General features: G+C 42.3%; 2 protein-coding genes across 6 annotated transcripts in view; one reads left to right on the forward strand and one right to left on the reverse strand.

The window, feature by feature from the left end:
* Window positions 1–10,049, forward strand: part of greb1l (GREB1 like retinoic acid receptor coactivator) — a 44,824-nt gene extending 34,775 nt beyond the window's left edge. For all 4 annotated transcript variants that reach the window (XM_071492090.1, XM_071492089.1, XM_071492091.1 and 1 more), the window contains exons 20-34: window positions 166–508; window positions 985–1,100; window positions 1,503–1,735; window positions 1,861–2,426; window positions 2,673–2,778; window positions 2,929–3,075; window positions 3,220–3,359; window positions 3,566–3,727; window positions 3,935–4,139; window positions 5,228–5,390; window positions 5,576–5,803; window positions 5,895–6,036; window positions 6,357–6,557; window positions 7,192–7,330; window positions 7,507–10,049. In XM_071492090.1, the coding sequence (XP_071348191.1) occupies window positions 166–508; window positions 985–1,100; window positions 1,503–1,735; window positions 1,861–2,426; window positions 2,673–2,778; window positions 2,929–3,075; window positions 3,220–3,359; window positions 3,566–3,727; window positions 3,935–4,139; window positions 5,228–5,390; window positions 5,576–5,803; window positions 5,895–6,036; window positions 6,357–6,557; window positions 7,192–7,330; window positions 7,507–7,670 (3,055 nt within the window). In that variant the 3' untranslated portion in view covers window positions 7,671–10,049. The remainder of the gene's footprint in view (window positions 1–165; window positions 509–984; window positions 1,101–1,502; window positions 1,736–1,860; window positions 2,427–2,672; window positions 2,779–2,928; window positions 3,076–3,219; window positions 3,360–3,565; window positions 3,728–3,934; window positions 4,140–5,227; window positions 5,391–5,575; window positions 5,804–5,894; window positions 6,037–6,356; window positions 6,558–7,191; window positions 7,331–7,506) is intronic.
* A 4,389-nt stretch (window positions 10,050–14,438) lies between these two features.
* Window positions 14,439–15,014, reverse strand: part of abhd3 (abhydrolase domain containing 3, phospholipase) — a 9,829-nt gene continuing 9,253 nt past the window's right edge. The window contains exon 9 of one of the 2 annotated variants that reach the window (XM_071492115.1): window positions 14,439–14,952. In XM_071492115.1, coding sequence (XP_071348216.1) covers window positions 14,771–14,952 — 182 coding nt within the window. In that variant the 3' untranslated portion in view covers window positions 14,439–14,770. The remainder of the gene's footprint in view (window positions 14,953–15,014) is intronic. The other variant, XM_071492116.1, reaches the window with a different exon arrangement.

The following is a 15,014-nucleotide window of genomic DNA, read 5'->3' on the forward strand; positions in this document are numbered from 1 at the left end:
CAGTACGGCAGACAGCTGTTGTAATCCTACATTAAATCTTTTACACTGCTTGCCTTTTGTCAAATAACACTGACTGAAAATGTGAAGAGATTCAATCATTTTCAGAAACTTAAACCTGTCAAAATCAGCTCACAATTAAAAAAACTCTTGTATTTGTTGTCCCAGACATCCTCACCTACACAGCATGGTGATCCGCAGCTACCTGCTGATTCAGCAGTACACTGAGGCCATGATGGCCCTGACCTCTTCTCCGTCTCTGAGAGACCACATAACCCCAGAGACTCTGGCCATGGTGGAGGATCTTATCAATGCTCCGAGCAGACAGGGCTCCCAGGGCCGGGGCCACATGCTGCTGGTTCGCGTCCCCTCACTACAGCTAGCAATGCTGGCCCGGGAACGACTGGAGGATGTACGGGACAAGCTGGGGCTCCAGTTGTGCTTTGCTGTGCTGCTGGGAAGTCCTGCCTCTGAACTCAGCCTGCCCAAAAACTTCACCAGCCGCCTCCGGGTGAGAACGACATGAAAAGACTTTGGTCATTTCTTTTCCATGTGCTTTATGCTAAATATTTCAAATATTTATACAGAGTGACTCTGACTTATTCAAGCAAGATGTGTTAAGGAAATCAGACCCGTGAATGAAACACTCAAGTGCATCAGTGTTTGAATAGATATCAGGATTTGAATGAAATAGGCTTTTACAGAGAGTCTGAAGCAAATATCAGGGAATTGAGTTTATTCTCAAAATTGTCCTATTTCACTATTGAGATCAGTCTCAAACCTTGTTTAAACCACCAAGAGACACCAAAACTCTCCACTGAAACGCTGACAGACAATGTGTTTATTCATAGCTCTTCTGAACGGTTTGACTCTCTCACCTTCTAGTTAAGACTGCTAAATATTTTACATTGTTTGATAATATTTTAATATCAGTGTAAGTTAGTAAGTCAGCATCATGCACTAATTGTGTTTTGTGTTTTGCTGCAGGCGTGGCGAGGCTGTGAGAATGAAGACTGGGTACCGCACACCTACGAGGATCTGGAAGGGCTGCCCTGCATCGTCATCCTCACTGGGAAAGACCCTCTTGGAGAGACTTTCCCCAGGTAGTCTCATACCTCACAGTACCCCACTACTCATAAAACAAGGCAGTGTATCAGATTCTCTCATGGGGGATGTAGCACAATTCCCTTTACCTCATCTATTATTCCTCTTGGTGTGCTCTTGCCTTGTGTTTATCCAAGTGTTATTTTACACGTCTACATTCACACAGTGTGTCTAACCTTCTCTACGAGAGGTCCTATTACTTTTCATGCCGCATCCAGTGTATCAGTCCTGTTTCATGTATTGGTGTTGTGTCAGTATCAGTAAATTTATAGTAGCATAGCATGTAGTAACCTTTTGGTGATGTATATTCAAAATTAAAGGTCTGTGGGAGAGAACATGGAAATATTATATTTATGACCATTTCTCAACAATCTTCTTTCTTCGTGCTTTCTCTCATCTAGGTCTCTAAAATACAGCGACCTGCGTTTGATAGACTCCAGCTACCTGACTCGTACGGCCCTGGAGCAGGAGGTGGGTCTTGCCTGCACCTATGTGTCCATGGGTGTTGTCCATGAGCCCAAGAAGACCATGGCCCCCCGCGAATCAGACGGAGAGAAGGCTGCCACCAGCCTGAACGACGGAGATGAGCTGGAAAGACCTCAGAGCAATGGCAGCGCTGCAACCAGAACTTCTGGTCAGTCCCTAATCTCAGTGAGACACTGAATACACACACCACAAGTGGGAAATATGCTGGAGGGTTTTACAGCGCAAAATGTGTTAATATCTTTTACATTTTTCTTTCTTCATGTCTTCACTCAGGATCCTTGGCAGAGAACGGAGTCAGTTCGTCCGACGTTGCAGACTCCTTCCAGAAGCCCTCCACTTCCACCTGCCCCCCTGAAGGCGCCGCCAGCTCAGACATAGGCACGCTGACACAAGGGTTCAAGCAAGAGTGTGATTCCCTGGGAAGCCAGTTCTCCACCAACACCCCCAAAGCCTCCAAGGCCCCTCCCTCCCTTTACTCCGGTTCCTCCTCTTCCTCCCCCTCCCCATCTTCATCCTCTACCCAGAGGCCCAGCCAGTCCACGCAGTGCGGCCAAGACTCTAAGCCCGCTCGAGTGTCACCGCGGACAGTCATCATGTCCCGAGCGGCGTACAACCTTCTGGCGGGGGAGTCGGGCAGTCAGCTGAGCTCGTTCTCCCTGCTGCCTCATGCAGATGTGTCCTGGAGCAGCCCGCTGAGGCCCCTAATCACTCACAACCAGCAGGGGGCAGAGCAGAGCATGTATTACCGTCAGTGGACCGTCGCCAGGCAGCATCATGCCGATTACGAGGCTCCACCTGTGCCGCATCCACGGCGCTTGCTACTCAGCGGACCCCCACAGGTAACAAAATACAAGTACTGCTTCCCCTGCATCATGTGACTGATTAAATCATGTAACCTCTAGAACTGAAACTGATCAATAGTGCTTTTAATTTAAAATCAAATCCCTGATGCACTATTACTCTTTCTGTTAAAAATGCAAAATTAAAATAAAGACGTGTGCTTCTAAGAAATTGATTGTGTAAACCTGCGTGTAAGTGTCGCTACAGTGATACAGGGATGATTTTTTTTTTTTGTCCTTTGTTAGGTGGGGAAAACTGGTGCCTACCTGCAGTTTCTGCGTCTCCTGTTTCGGATGCTCATCAGACTTTTGGAGGTTGATGTGTATGATGAGGAAGAGGAAGAGGAGGAGGGTGAGGATTGTTGAGACTTCCTGTTTCTCACTTGTTTTGATATAAGCTGATGGAAAAAACAAATGAAAAAGGAAACTAGTGACCGAGTGTCTTTTTTATAGTAGAGATTCAGTTTTGGTTCTCATCCTTTCGCGTTCCTCTCATTTTCAGAAACAACAGAGGTTACAACTCCAGTAAACAAACAGTGGCCTGACATTGAAGAAGTTCAAAAGCTGCCCTTTGACCCCTACCCCCGAGACCCTAAGTTCAGGAAGGCCAGCCCTGTTTTCTCTGACAAGATTCCAAAGTGCTTAAAAGGTCAGCAGAAATATGTCAACACTCAACAGCGGCACTCTTGGAGTAAACCGTTTTCATCTGCCTTTGTAAATACAACATGGGTGTTTATTTAATTTCGACTTAAGCACTGGTGAATGTGTTTGGTTTATACGCTTGTATCTGCAGATATTAAGCAGGAAGGAGAGAGCCAAACGCCAGCCAAACGAGAGACCAAGTCAATACGTCTGAGCAGGTTTGCCGCCCACAACGCCTTTCATCACTGTGAACAGTGTCACCACTACTGTGAAGCAGGCCCTGCCTCGCAGGTGAGTGCAATACACAGACATATGATGTGCTCAACTGCTGCGCTGTTGCAGGCTTATAGATCCACGTACATGCAGTATATCCTGCTCTGTCAAAATACTTTGACACTTGAAAACTTTTTACTCTCTGGAGTCATGTCTAATGGTGACCTCTGTGTGTTAATAATGCATATATATGTGTGTGTGTGTGTGTGCGTTTTTTGTTGTAGCTGTCGGAGTGCACCTTTCATGCTTTCACCTTCTGCTCATCCATGCTGGGGGAGGAGGTCCAGCTCCAGTTTGTCATTCCCAAAGCCAAGGAGCAGCACTTTGTCTTCAGTCAGCAGGGCAGCCACTTGGAGAGCATGCGCCTGCCTCTGGTCTCCAGCAAGGTGAGTTTACCACTCCCTGCCTGTCTATATGAATAAGCACACTGAAGTTTTAGCAAGTAGGTAAGAATATACCTCATTCGTATCTCCATGCTTAAGTTCAAAACTGAGGTGTCTGTCAGAAATGAGTCCTCTGAATCATTCTGCTGTATTTATCTAAGCTGAGTCACCTGATTACTTTTCTTTCTCTCTGTCCGTGTCTGTCTCCAGGACCCTGATCTGTTAAAGAGTCCAATCTTTACACCGACGACAGGACACCAAGAGCACGGGCTGCTCAACATTTTTCACGCCACGGAGGGCGCCACTCATGTGCACATCCTGGTGGTCAAGCAATTTGAGATGCCGCAATACAGGAAGTACTGGCCCAACCACATCCTGCTCGTCCTGCCGGCTATGTTCAACAACGCTGGAGTTGGTGAGCAACTTACTGGCTCGACTGAACTGAGATAGCTTTAACTGTGGAGGATGGGCATCATTTTTACTACAAACAATAAACTTATGCCATCCGGATTGTTTGAAACACGCTATAATCACATAGAAATTGTAGATGTAGTGACTTTAATTGAAATAAAATAAACCTGTGGCAACTTCCAGCTGCTTTGATCAGACAAACACAATCAACCAGATCTCCCCAGTGTTTTGCTGTTTTTGTAAAGGTGGATTTGAATTAAGACAAAGGTCCCCTTTAAAGTTTTCAGTGTTTCTCACCAAAATCCTTGATTTTTTCTTGGATATTTTGAATGTCTGCACCTGCATTGTCTTGTGCATGTCTAATACAAACCAAACAGGAACCCACTCATAAAAACATTGCCCCGCAGCACTACTCATGGTCAAAAACTCCACTGTGTACCTTTAAGTCTACATCACCTTGCATCTTATCTCTCTGCTGATAGTGGGATTTATTATAGTGATCATATATGGTCATACATTTATTGCAGTCAGTCACATTTTATAGTTTGTTTACACTGGGTAAAAAGTTAAACATTGTCTTAGCCAACTGGAGAGAGTCATCATATGCACTGCAATAGTCTGATTGGTACAGAAGCCAATCAGGTGCATGGTCTGTCTGGAATGGGTGTAACTAAGCTAAAATGCTCCCAGATAAGAAGCAACAGGGATCCACGAGTTTAAGAGACCCTTGCTCTTTGTCTTCCCATGACCTTCAGTGTCATCATGGCCTCATGCAGTATATGTGGTCAGGATAGAGCCAATACACCTTGTACCGTATATTTAAACAATGATGCTCAGCACATTACAGCTTACAGCTTTTTCTGAACTGTAAAGGGAACTCTTACTGTGTAAATCTGTGCTGTGTAAATTTGTAATGAATCGAGTACGCACACTCTGCAAATTTAATGTTCAGCTTTTAAATTTCATTTGCACTGCTCCTGTGTTGTTTCGCGTACCTACCTTCACTGTGTTTTGGTCGAAGGGCATTGTAGGTTTAACAATTTCGAGAAAGTATAAATGAAAAATTGACACATGCGCTCCTGTCTGCTGAAGGCGCCGCTCGCTTCATGATCAAAGAGCTGTCATACCACAACCTGGAGCTGGAGAGAAACCGACTGGAGGAGCAAGGTGTCAAGAGGCAAGATGTATGGCCTTTCATCGTCATGATGGACGACTCCTGCGTGCTGTGGAACGTCCACCAGTCGGCAGACAGCAGGTAGTGATTTTTTTTTTTGTGTAAATTTAGTAAAATTTGCACGTTACAATTACTCACATATATTATTTTTCACTTTTGCAAACTTATAGCTTTAACGTTTTATGATGTTTAAAATGTATATGTTATTGTTTTCAAAAAAAACATTCTCATGTTTACCCTGTCCTCCTTTTGCACTGTCCTCCCAGTGAGACATTAGATGGAAGTTCAACCCTCACCAACGTGTCTCTGAAGATGGTTCTGCAGCATATGGAATCCACACCGAAGATTTCGCTGTACGCAATGTGCGGCACTCGCAAGTGGAGCAGCAGCCTGGCCTGCAAGACTCCCAGCCACCCCTTCAGCCGGTGTCATCTCCACGACTTTGTCATGCTCAATGTGGACCTGACGCAGAATGTTCAGTATGACCTTAACCGGTAAGTGAGTCGAAGATTGTGTCAGTCGCAAAGATTTAGTGATGTGTGCAGTGCCTTGATGTGTTTGGCCTTGCTGTTTTATTTTATGCAGGTACAGCTGTGAAGAGGTGGACTTCAACCTGAGGGTGAACAGTAGCGGGCTGCTGCTGTGTCGCTTCAACTACTTCAGCCTGATGAAGAAACACATTCCAACTGGGGGAAGCAAAGACTTCCTGGTCAAACCTAAACTCATGGTAGGTGTTTTGCTCATACAACGTAGAATTTATTTTGTCTTCTAACGATAGGAAACATATTGTCAATTACTATCATTATTATCTTTATCTTGAGATAACAGAGTTTTGTTGTTTGTTTTGTTATGTTGAGATAGCAGAATAATTATCCCGTTATTTCGAAAAAACTAAAAGATGTTTTCTCTTGATAATATCTTGTTATCTCAAGATAATGAGCTTTGTTATCTCGAGATAACTGGATAAAAAAGATATTTGCGAGTATGGCCTTTCTCAGCTTCCGTAGAAACACCGTCTAACACTCAACTACTTTCTTGTCTCTCCAGGAAATAGAAAACCCGGCTCCGATCAGCCCGTCCCAGTATGTTTGCGCCCCAGACAGCGAGCAGACCCTCCTAGATGCCCCGGCCCAGTTCCTGCTGGAAAGGTTCCTGTGGAGCTGCAGCCACAGACTTTTTCCAAAGGCTGTTCAAAACAGAAACAACCCAGTTCTGTCCATCGACAGCTACCTCAACATCAGCCCGGAGGTAAGAGCTCCCAAGAGGTTGCAGTTGAAAGCAAGAGAGAAGACTATTAGCATCCTCCCTGCAACTTAAACCTACTGGAGGACTTAACAGCCAGACTCTTCTGGGATAGGAGGCACATGTAGAATTTTATATATTTGAACGTACTGTTTCAGGGGAATCGCTCGTCCAAAAAAAAGTGAAACCTGCTGACTGAGTTTATTTCAAATGTTCTCATAGGCCTAAAGTTTGTTGAATTTTCTTAACCCACGGAGAAGCATGTTGCATGATTTCACCATCTGTTTTGCTTTAGGACATTCTGACCTGCATTTACTCACATGTGCAAACACTGAACGCCAGCAATGCATATTTGTGCAGATGAGGTGTTAACAGTCCGCGCACTCTGCACAGCCTTATTATCTGCATACCTAGACACATTTCTTGTGTTTGTGTTTCCTCCTGGAATGGAAATAAATCATCATGCACAGTTGCATGATGATTTATTTCCAGCGGTTAACTTTGCTTGTGAAGATGCCACCGATAGCAAAGTTTCACAAAGAATTATTTAATTAATTTTAACCTAAAATACATGCACTTCATGTTTCCTGTAGTTTGCTTGAGCGGCGTTAGTAAAAGCTTGTCCTATCTTTTGCCACAGATCTCTGTGTTCTACATCAACTCTCGTCCACACTCCACCAACCTGAACCATCAGGGCCTGGTGTTCAGTGGCTTGCTGCTTTACCTCTGTGACTCCTTCGTCGTCTCTGGACTCCTCAAGAAATTCCGCTTCCTCAAAGGTGACCCATTAGAGCAGTTGTAGTTGATACTTCTGCCTCTGTACTCTGCTGTTATATCATCTATTGTGTACACATGGTGTGTGACACTATGTTGCCATTGTAAAAATTCAAGAAGCAACATCAGGAGAAGTAGGCTTTTAGACTTAGATATACTCTGATGCTGATCTTGTCCACAGGTGCCACCCTCTGTGTGATCTGCCAGGACCGAAGTTCTCTGCGCCAGACCATCGTCCGACTGGAGCTGGAGGACGAGTGGCAGTTCCGGCTGCGCGACGAGTTTCAGACAGCCAACTGCACTGAGGACCGGCCCCTCTACTTTCTGACTGGCCGCCATGTTTGAACCTGTAACTGCTCTGAGTCCGAACTCGAACTCTGCTGCAGAAGCACAATCAGAAATGAGGAGTAAATTTGATTCCAAACCAGCCGGGAATCACAATTCTTGGCATCCCAGTGGAAGGTCAGAGAGGATACGCTGGAGCACAAGACCTGAAGTTCCCCACAAGCAGAACACGTGGGCCACTGAATGTGGCTTTTCTTCGCCTGTACTACCGCAGTGCACTATGCCTGGCTCTGGAGAGGGTCAGTGCATGTCTCTAACTCTTGCTTGTTTTGCTGCGCTTGTCTCCACTTCAGTTTGTGTTCTGCTGAAAACACTTTGCTGTGGACAAAAAAAGCAAAGCCGAAAGTAAATTCTATTTGTTTTGTTGTTGTATTTGGCAAAAATGGACGCTCTCTGATTGATAATGTGACTATTTGAAGATTGTAAGTGTACATGGACTGTGACTACAGTATGCTCCATCCTGGACATACGTGTTTATCTCAGGGTTTTTAAGAGGGACCCAAGGGTGGTTGCATAAAGGGGTAAAGCTTTACACGCTGTTCACCGTGTGTTTTTGGGTTTAATGTACGCTGGCACCAAAGACATCCTCAGCTGCACCTTGCCTTTTCTCCTTCGCTTTCCTCGTCCCTTCTCCGCCCGCTCCACCTCTCAAACTCCACGAAGCTCACCAGCTATTAAAAGTCAGCTCATTACATCAAACAAATAAAACTGTAGAGGTTGGCCTGCATTGGATTTCTATCATCTTGAGTAACAACTTCTTCTGTAACACCAGAGGGATTCAAACAACAAATGTCTGTTTGAGTTAGCACATTTAAACTCTCTCTCTCTCTCTCTCTCTCTCGTGCCTCTAAAATATTTATGTGGCATCGATAATCCCTCTGACAAAGAGCTGTGGTAGTAGTTCCCTAATGACTTTCACATGAATTTATCCAAAGAATATTTTCACAGCTACAGAAAAGTACAAGTTGTGTCCTTCCAAGAATACAGGACAGTAATGTTGTCTTATGGCTTGAACACACAACTACGAAGCAGGTCTCAGATGACCTGCCACAGGGTTTTATTTTTACAGCTCATCTGCTCATGTGTAAAGCCAATCAGACTGTGCAACATGGATGTGTATTTTGCATTGAGGCATGTACTGACTTGAATAAGTAGAATCACATTAAGTCAGGAAATGCAACATAATAAGCGAGCAGCCTCTTCACCGCCAAATATCCTGCTACTGACCGTGCCTGGGGATTTCACCTCCTGTCGTAATGCTCTGAGGCCGATTAGACGTCGATGATCGTGGCGATCATCCACCTTAAACTCGTTCTCCCTCGAAAAACAAAGGGTAATCAAAGAAAAAAGGCTACACACTGTCAAAAGCTGCTGACCAGGTCAATTTATATACTTGAAAGTGGAATGTTTTTATATTTTTCTGCACAGGGTCGTCCAAAGAATATGCCTTACGTGACGTTTCATACAGTCACTGCTCAAGTCACGCATTTTTCGGACCAATGAGAATGAAGAAACCATTTAACTGTGAGGAGAAGAAATGTTTGTCAGAGTGAAGCAAGATGGAATAATTGGATTTCGGACTACTGTACTGTTTAAAGCTTTGTTTACATTATTAATATATTGTATCATCCCCTTAACCACTGAGGGTTACTGATGTTTTTTAGTCTTGTGTAACTTTTGCCCGTATATTTTGGTCATAATGTCTTTCTGCATTTTATGTTGTGTTGCAAAGGCAAGAAGAATCTACCTAGATGTGTCCTTAACCATATGTCTGTATCCTTTCCTGTTCTTGTGTTGGATTTTTATTGAGAATGAAAATCAGGTCCACGAGGGATTCTTATTTATTTGACAAGCATTTTGGACTGATAATCATATTGAAGTGTAATATTTGATTGCATGCTGAGCTCGCTTAAACCAAGGGAGTGTGTCCTCTTCAAAACCATCCATGAAGGCTTTGCACAAGACCCAAACGAATGATTCTTAGATTTACTGAATGTCATTGGGGGGTAGGAAAAATGTGAACTTGCACTATACAAGTTGCCAGGAGAAAAATATATATATTTCCATATAAGCAAAACAATTAAATTAAGTTCTCCAATCCCCCAGAATTGCTCTGGTGATCAAAACTTTTTTTGTCAAACTCCAATGGTCCATAGAATGTGTCTTTCTTTTTGATAATTTAACACTTAATATGCAACTTGCTCTCACAATCTTCACCGAAATGTGTTTGATAACCATGCACAGCCCATCGGTAGCCTTGGTGTCTGAGTGATCTACCTCATGTTTACCATTGTGGTTGTGGGCTGTGAACATATGACATTAGAGCCATGTGATTGTTGTTGAAAATTTATGAATGTAATAAAATGACTTCTAAATTCATTTGTGTGTGTGTGGATGTTTATTTTCAATGCCTTCATTTTTCTATGGATTTCACCTGGAAATCTGGAAACAAAAAAATCTAACAGATCCAATACTCAGCACTCAGATGTAAATATACATTTTAACATCCAAGTAGTCTGTATTTAACCCCAAGCTTTTACAAACTCAAGCTGTGCATACGAAGATTATTTCAAGTCAAATGTGTCTTAAATTCTAGTGGCCATCCTTAAAAAATTGGGAAATTTGTATAAAATGATACACAAGACATCTAGGATCTAGGAAACTTTCAAACCCAGTCTTATTCTGCCTCTTTCTACACACTCTTACTTTCCCATTTCAGGCCATTCATAAATCAATACAGTCTGCACACTGTGAAGGCTAATCCATCCCCAAGTTCTGTAAAGTCCACTTAAATGTTCAGTACTGTAAAAATGACATGAAAACACACTTGACACAAACACTCATCCCTTGTGACATAATTGTTTAATGTTGAGTCAACAATTTTTAATTTTGAGTTAAATTTACTTAAATTCATAAAGTGAATATGGTCTGACTAGTTTGAGGCCAACAACACATGTATTATGCACTTTGCTTATATTCAAATTACTGAATGAACAAAAAACTGGTTGTAAAATATGTACAAAGTGTTCTCATGTTCCGATGACAACGCAACAAAACAAGAATTACAGAGTTATGCTGAACACAGAAATGTGTTGTTGTCATAAAACTGCCACAATCTTCTCTTACGGACTTATTGTTTTCTAGTGCACATAATACTTTTCAAGATTTTTTACTGCAAAGAAATGGTTCATGGATTGTGTAACCTCAAATCTCCGAGAATAATATTATAATGCTTACATCAATACACCTTAAATATTTAATGTTAAAATAGCATATAAGCTCAAAATTGCATAAGGCAGAATACAGCACAAGGCAGAATGGTTACTGATAACCCCCTCTCTGCCTGTCAAGCTAGCTGCCAGCTTATCTCATTGATGTGGGTGAAATTTTTTTTGTGGAGAGACCCTTTAAACTTTTGGCATTCTTTCAACGTCCTTCTTGTGTATCTGCTCAGTATTTTAAAGAGTGCTGCGAGTACGTTCATGCAAAGCTCAAGCAGTGTTGTTGAAATGTGTGTGCAGCCCTGTCTCTGGCCTGTGATTAACAACCCTCTCACTCTCTCCTCTGCATTCATTCCCAGATCTTTTAATGCTGCTTAAGAGTAAAGTCCCAGGCACTTTGCTCATTCCCTAAGCACCATCTCTTCTCTCCCAAACACCTCTGTAACCATTCTGTGACCATACACACCTTATCGCTATCAAGGGCAGATATGGCTTCATGATGGACGCTAGGATCCTCTCTCTGGCTTCACTGTAAGGGCACAGGGGCATTGTTGGTTCAGGGACAGTCCTATTTCAGCTCCTGTGAGGTAATATTAGAGCACACTTTCCATCAACCTACAGCCCCTGTGTGATATAACACACGGCTATTTTCAGCCAGCTGCTGTCAGAAAAGGATAAGGAAGAGAGGGCAAAGTGGCTGGCATGCTGATTCTTGCACATCATAATTGCTCTTTTGGGAAAAGCAGAAAGATATTGTGTGCAAAGCTCAAGAGAGACTTGTCTCTAAAGATTTTAGATGTCCTAAAGTGACCTATTTGTCCAATGCTTACAAAGAGGGCAAAGGGTTAATTGACTGTTCTATGACTCCAACCATACAGTATGTACAGATCTCAATCATGCTGCGATTTTACTTGCAGTACAGTTTCCCAGATTTATGTCATTGTCGGATTTGTGCTCTTTTCAGGAAATGCTTTGAAGGAAAAAGAGAAAATGTCTCTTGATAATCCCCTCTGACCGATTTCTTTCAGATATTGAGTCCTCAGGCAATGCAGTACTTACTATTAAACTCCTTTTAAACACACGATTAAACATAACACTGATACTGCTGTTAAATATTTTCTTTTATATCGTTGCAACACACAAAACACTGTTTGCTTACAGATCTTTTGACTACACAATTATGTAGTGCACATTGTCACATGAGGAGAGAACATTCATAACACAGGGATTCCTGTAGTATATCAATTTTCATAGATGGTTACCAAGAGTAAATCAGTCATCCCTCTTGGCAGTCTACTCTAATTACTCTCAGGCTTCCATAAACCATCTAGCTAAAACCAAAGCTCATCTGTCTGTGTGCTTATTGGGGGGTTGGGGTGAAGGTAAGTGGAGTGCCGGGGGATTACAGTTTGCCTTTGGTGGATCACATCCACTACTGCAGCGATGCATATCCTATCAGCGGCTAAGCCTGTGAGCGTGGAGTGAGTCAATTCCAGGGACCGAAAACCCAATACTGTGATGTGAGAGGAGAGGGAGTGTGACCCTGCAGTGACACGCCGGTGACACAGTGAGCCAGCTCCAGTTGTAGACTGTCAAATGTCTTGCCTTCAGGGGACGAGTCTGTGACCAAGGGTGATGTCCTGTACAATCTGGATATTATCAGTATTTATCCGCAGATGTGAATCCGGAAAGAAAAGGAGAAAGAAAGAGAGAAAAAGAACGAACTGCTGACAAAGCCTGCAGCACATGCTCAGTCGAGCAATCCATTATTCTCTGTGGAGAAAATGCATAAGCGGCAGAATCACTGGAGACAACACGTTTACCTAGACTGTTTAATAATTTATTAAATACAGCATATTACACTCATGTTGATAATGTGCATATACTAGTACTTATACTATAGAGACACTTTAATTTAAAATCCTTATTGCTGCACATGTTAAACAGAATGTTGATTTTTTTTTAATCTTTTTTATATGGAGTGTACAAAATGAAATGCAGCATCCTATGAAAAGAGAAAACACAAACATGTCCTTTGTGCTACAGATTACGAGGTGATGTTAAGGTCCAGGACATGATGACGCTGACGAGACACATGCTACTCAATGGACACTTGGCAGAACAAACAGACACCAAAATTCCACAGGAACAGGAAGTCAAAAATCCCTCATGCAGTGCATTACTGAAAGCCTGGCCGCCAGTCAGATCTGCCTGTTTCATCGATGCCAACTCATACACGGTAGCCAGCCGCTTGATCATTGTTGGCAAAACAAACAAACAAACCAAAAAAAAAAAAAAAAAAAGACTGACAGCCAGGTTCCATTAACGATACTATGCATCTCGTAAAGCAACATCCACCACTTTGAACAGCCAACATATACACTCTCTGTCTTCCTATGTGCGTTACTTCATTCACATCACTGTATCTAGCACCCTCAGACTTACTATTCACCAACACTTTCACATAGAAAACCTCATGGAATTCATGTACTTCTCTGTTCAGCCTTTGGGATATACTTTCATATGTTGAATGAAATGAAGTGCCTTGCTTTAAGGAATTAGAGGCATGGTAGTTTCAACTAAAATAGTGCAATTTCACATTCCTTGTCATTAATGAATTATTCTCCATATTATACATTTGTAGAACTATTTGGTGTGCGTAAAGGTAGAATGTGTGAAAATAAAAGTGCATGCAGAAGGTTAGGGAAAGAAGTGGTTTAATATTTTGGGAAATGTGCTTTCTTGCTAAAGGTTAAATGAGAAGATTGAAACCTCTCCTCTTCCTGTCAGTATGTTCAATATGTAGCATCTATTTAGCTTAGCTTAGCATAAAGACAGGAAACAGTGAACAACAGCTGGCCTAGCTCTGTCCAACAGTAACAAAACCCACCTACGAGCTCTGGTAGGATTTTTTTTTTCTTTTTACCTTTGGACAAAGCCAAGTGAGCTGCTTCCCCCTGGTTCCAGTCTTTATGCTAAGCTAAGCTGATTGGCTGCTGGCTGACAAGACATGAAAGTGGTATCAATCTTGTCATCTACTTCTCGGCAAGAAAACAAAAGTGGTGTATTTCACAAAAATATTACACTGTTCCTTGAAAGAAAGAAAAAAAACGACTGTATGTCAACTGATAAGTAACAACAACCTTTGAATGAGGAAAATACAAACTGAAGGAGAATGACTGACAAAACTATAAAACACAGGAAGAAAAGAAGTATGAGTAAATAAGGAAAATCCCTGAGGACTAATATCCTACTGATAAATGAATTAAAGGACGTTTCATAAATAAAGATGATTGGATTTTCATGTACAGTACTTGTGTTAAAAGAAAAAGATGATTGCACAAGGTAATCGCATTATTTTTTTTTTAGCTAGCGACTGCAACTAAACCAGATGGGCACAGATTCAGCTTCTCAACAGTGACATGAACAGCTATGCTTGTTTTTTCATAAGCATGCCATTGAGAGCATGATAACATACAATGACTCGTTAACTCTATGGAATAAATAAATGAATGTCAATAAGATGTGCCCTTCAAAAGAGAAAGAATTTTTTTTTCTTTTTTTTGCCTGTGGAGGAAGAGTGGGACGGAAGGATGGAGGGCAAAGATTAAAGAAAGTCAATGGAAGGAAGGAAAAAGGAAGCATAGGAAAGGAATAAAAGACAGATGGAATGTAGTATGGAGGGATGGAGGGCAAGGCTGAAAGAGGGGAAAAAGGTCAGAGGAAAGTATGAAGGAACGTAGGATGGAATTAGAAATGGAAGGGATAAAGAATGGAATGCAGCAAGGAAATATGGATGGCGAAGATGAAAGGGGAGAAAGAAGAAAGGAAAAAGAGACAGGAAGTAAAAGTAGAGGAACACTTTGTTAGGTTCTCTTATCAGGAGAGGTCTTTGAGTCGGCTGCCTTGTTCGATGACCGCTTTAGCAAACTGCTTGAAGACACGGTCCATGTAAGTGCTCTGGCGAGGCCACAGTCCCTCGAGGAAGCCAATATGGCCGCCATGACAGGTAATAAGCAGGGCCAGGTTGGGATTCTGCTTCACTGCCTCCACTGGAATGGCTGCAAAGAAAACAAAGCATTCGGCTCTATTTTCTCCTATTTAATAGCTTTTTTACTGTAGA

Source organism: Trachinotus anak, unplaced genomic scaffold (genome assembly GCF_046630095.1).
Source record: "Trachinotus anak isolate AG129_WGS33_773 ecotype Australia unplaced genomic scaffold, CSIRO_AGI_Tana_v1 ptg000012l, whole genome shotgun sequence".
NCBI classification, from domain to species: Eukaryota; Metazoa; Chordata; class Actinopteri; order Carangiformes; family Carangidae; genus Trachinotus; species Trachinotus anak.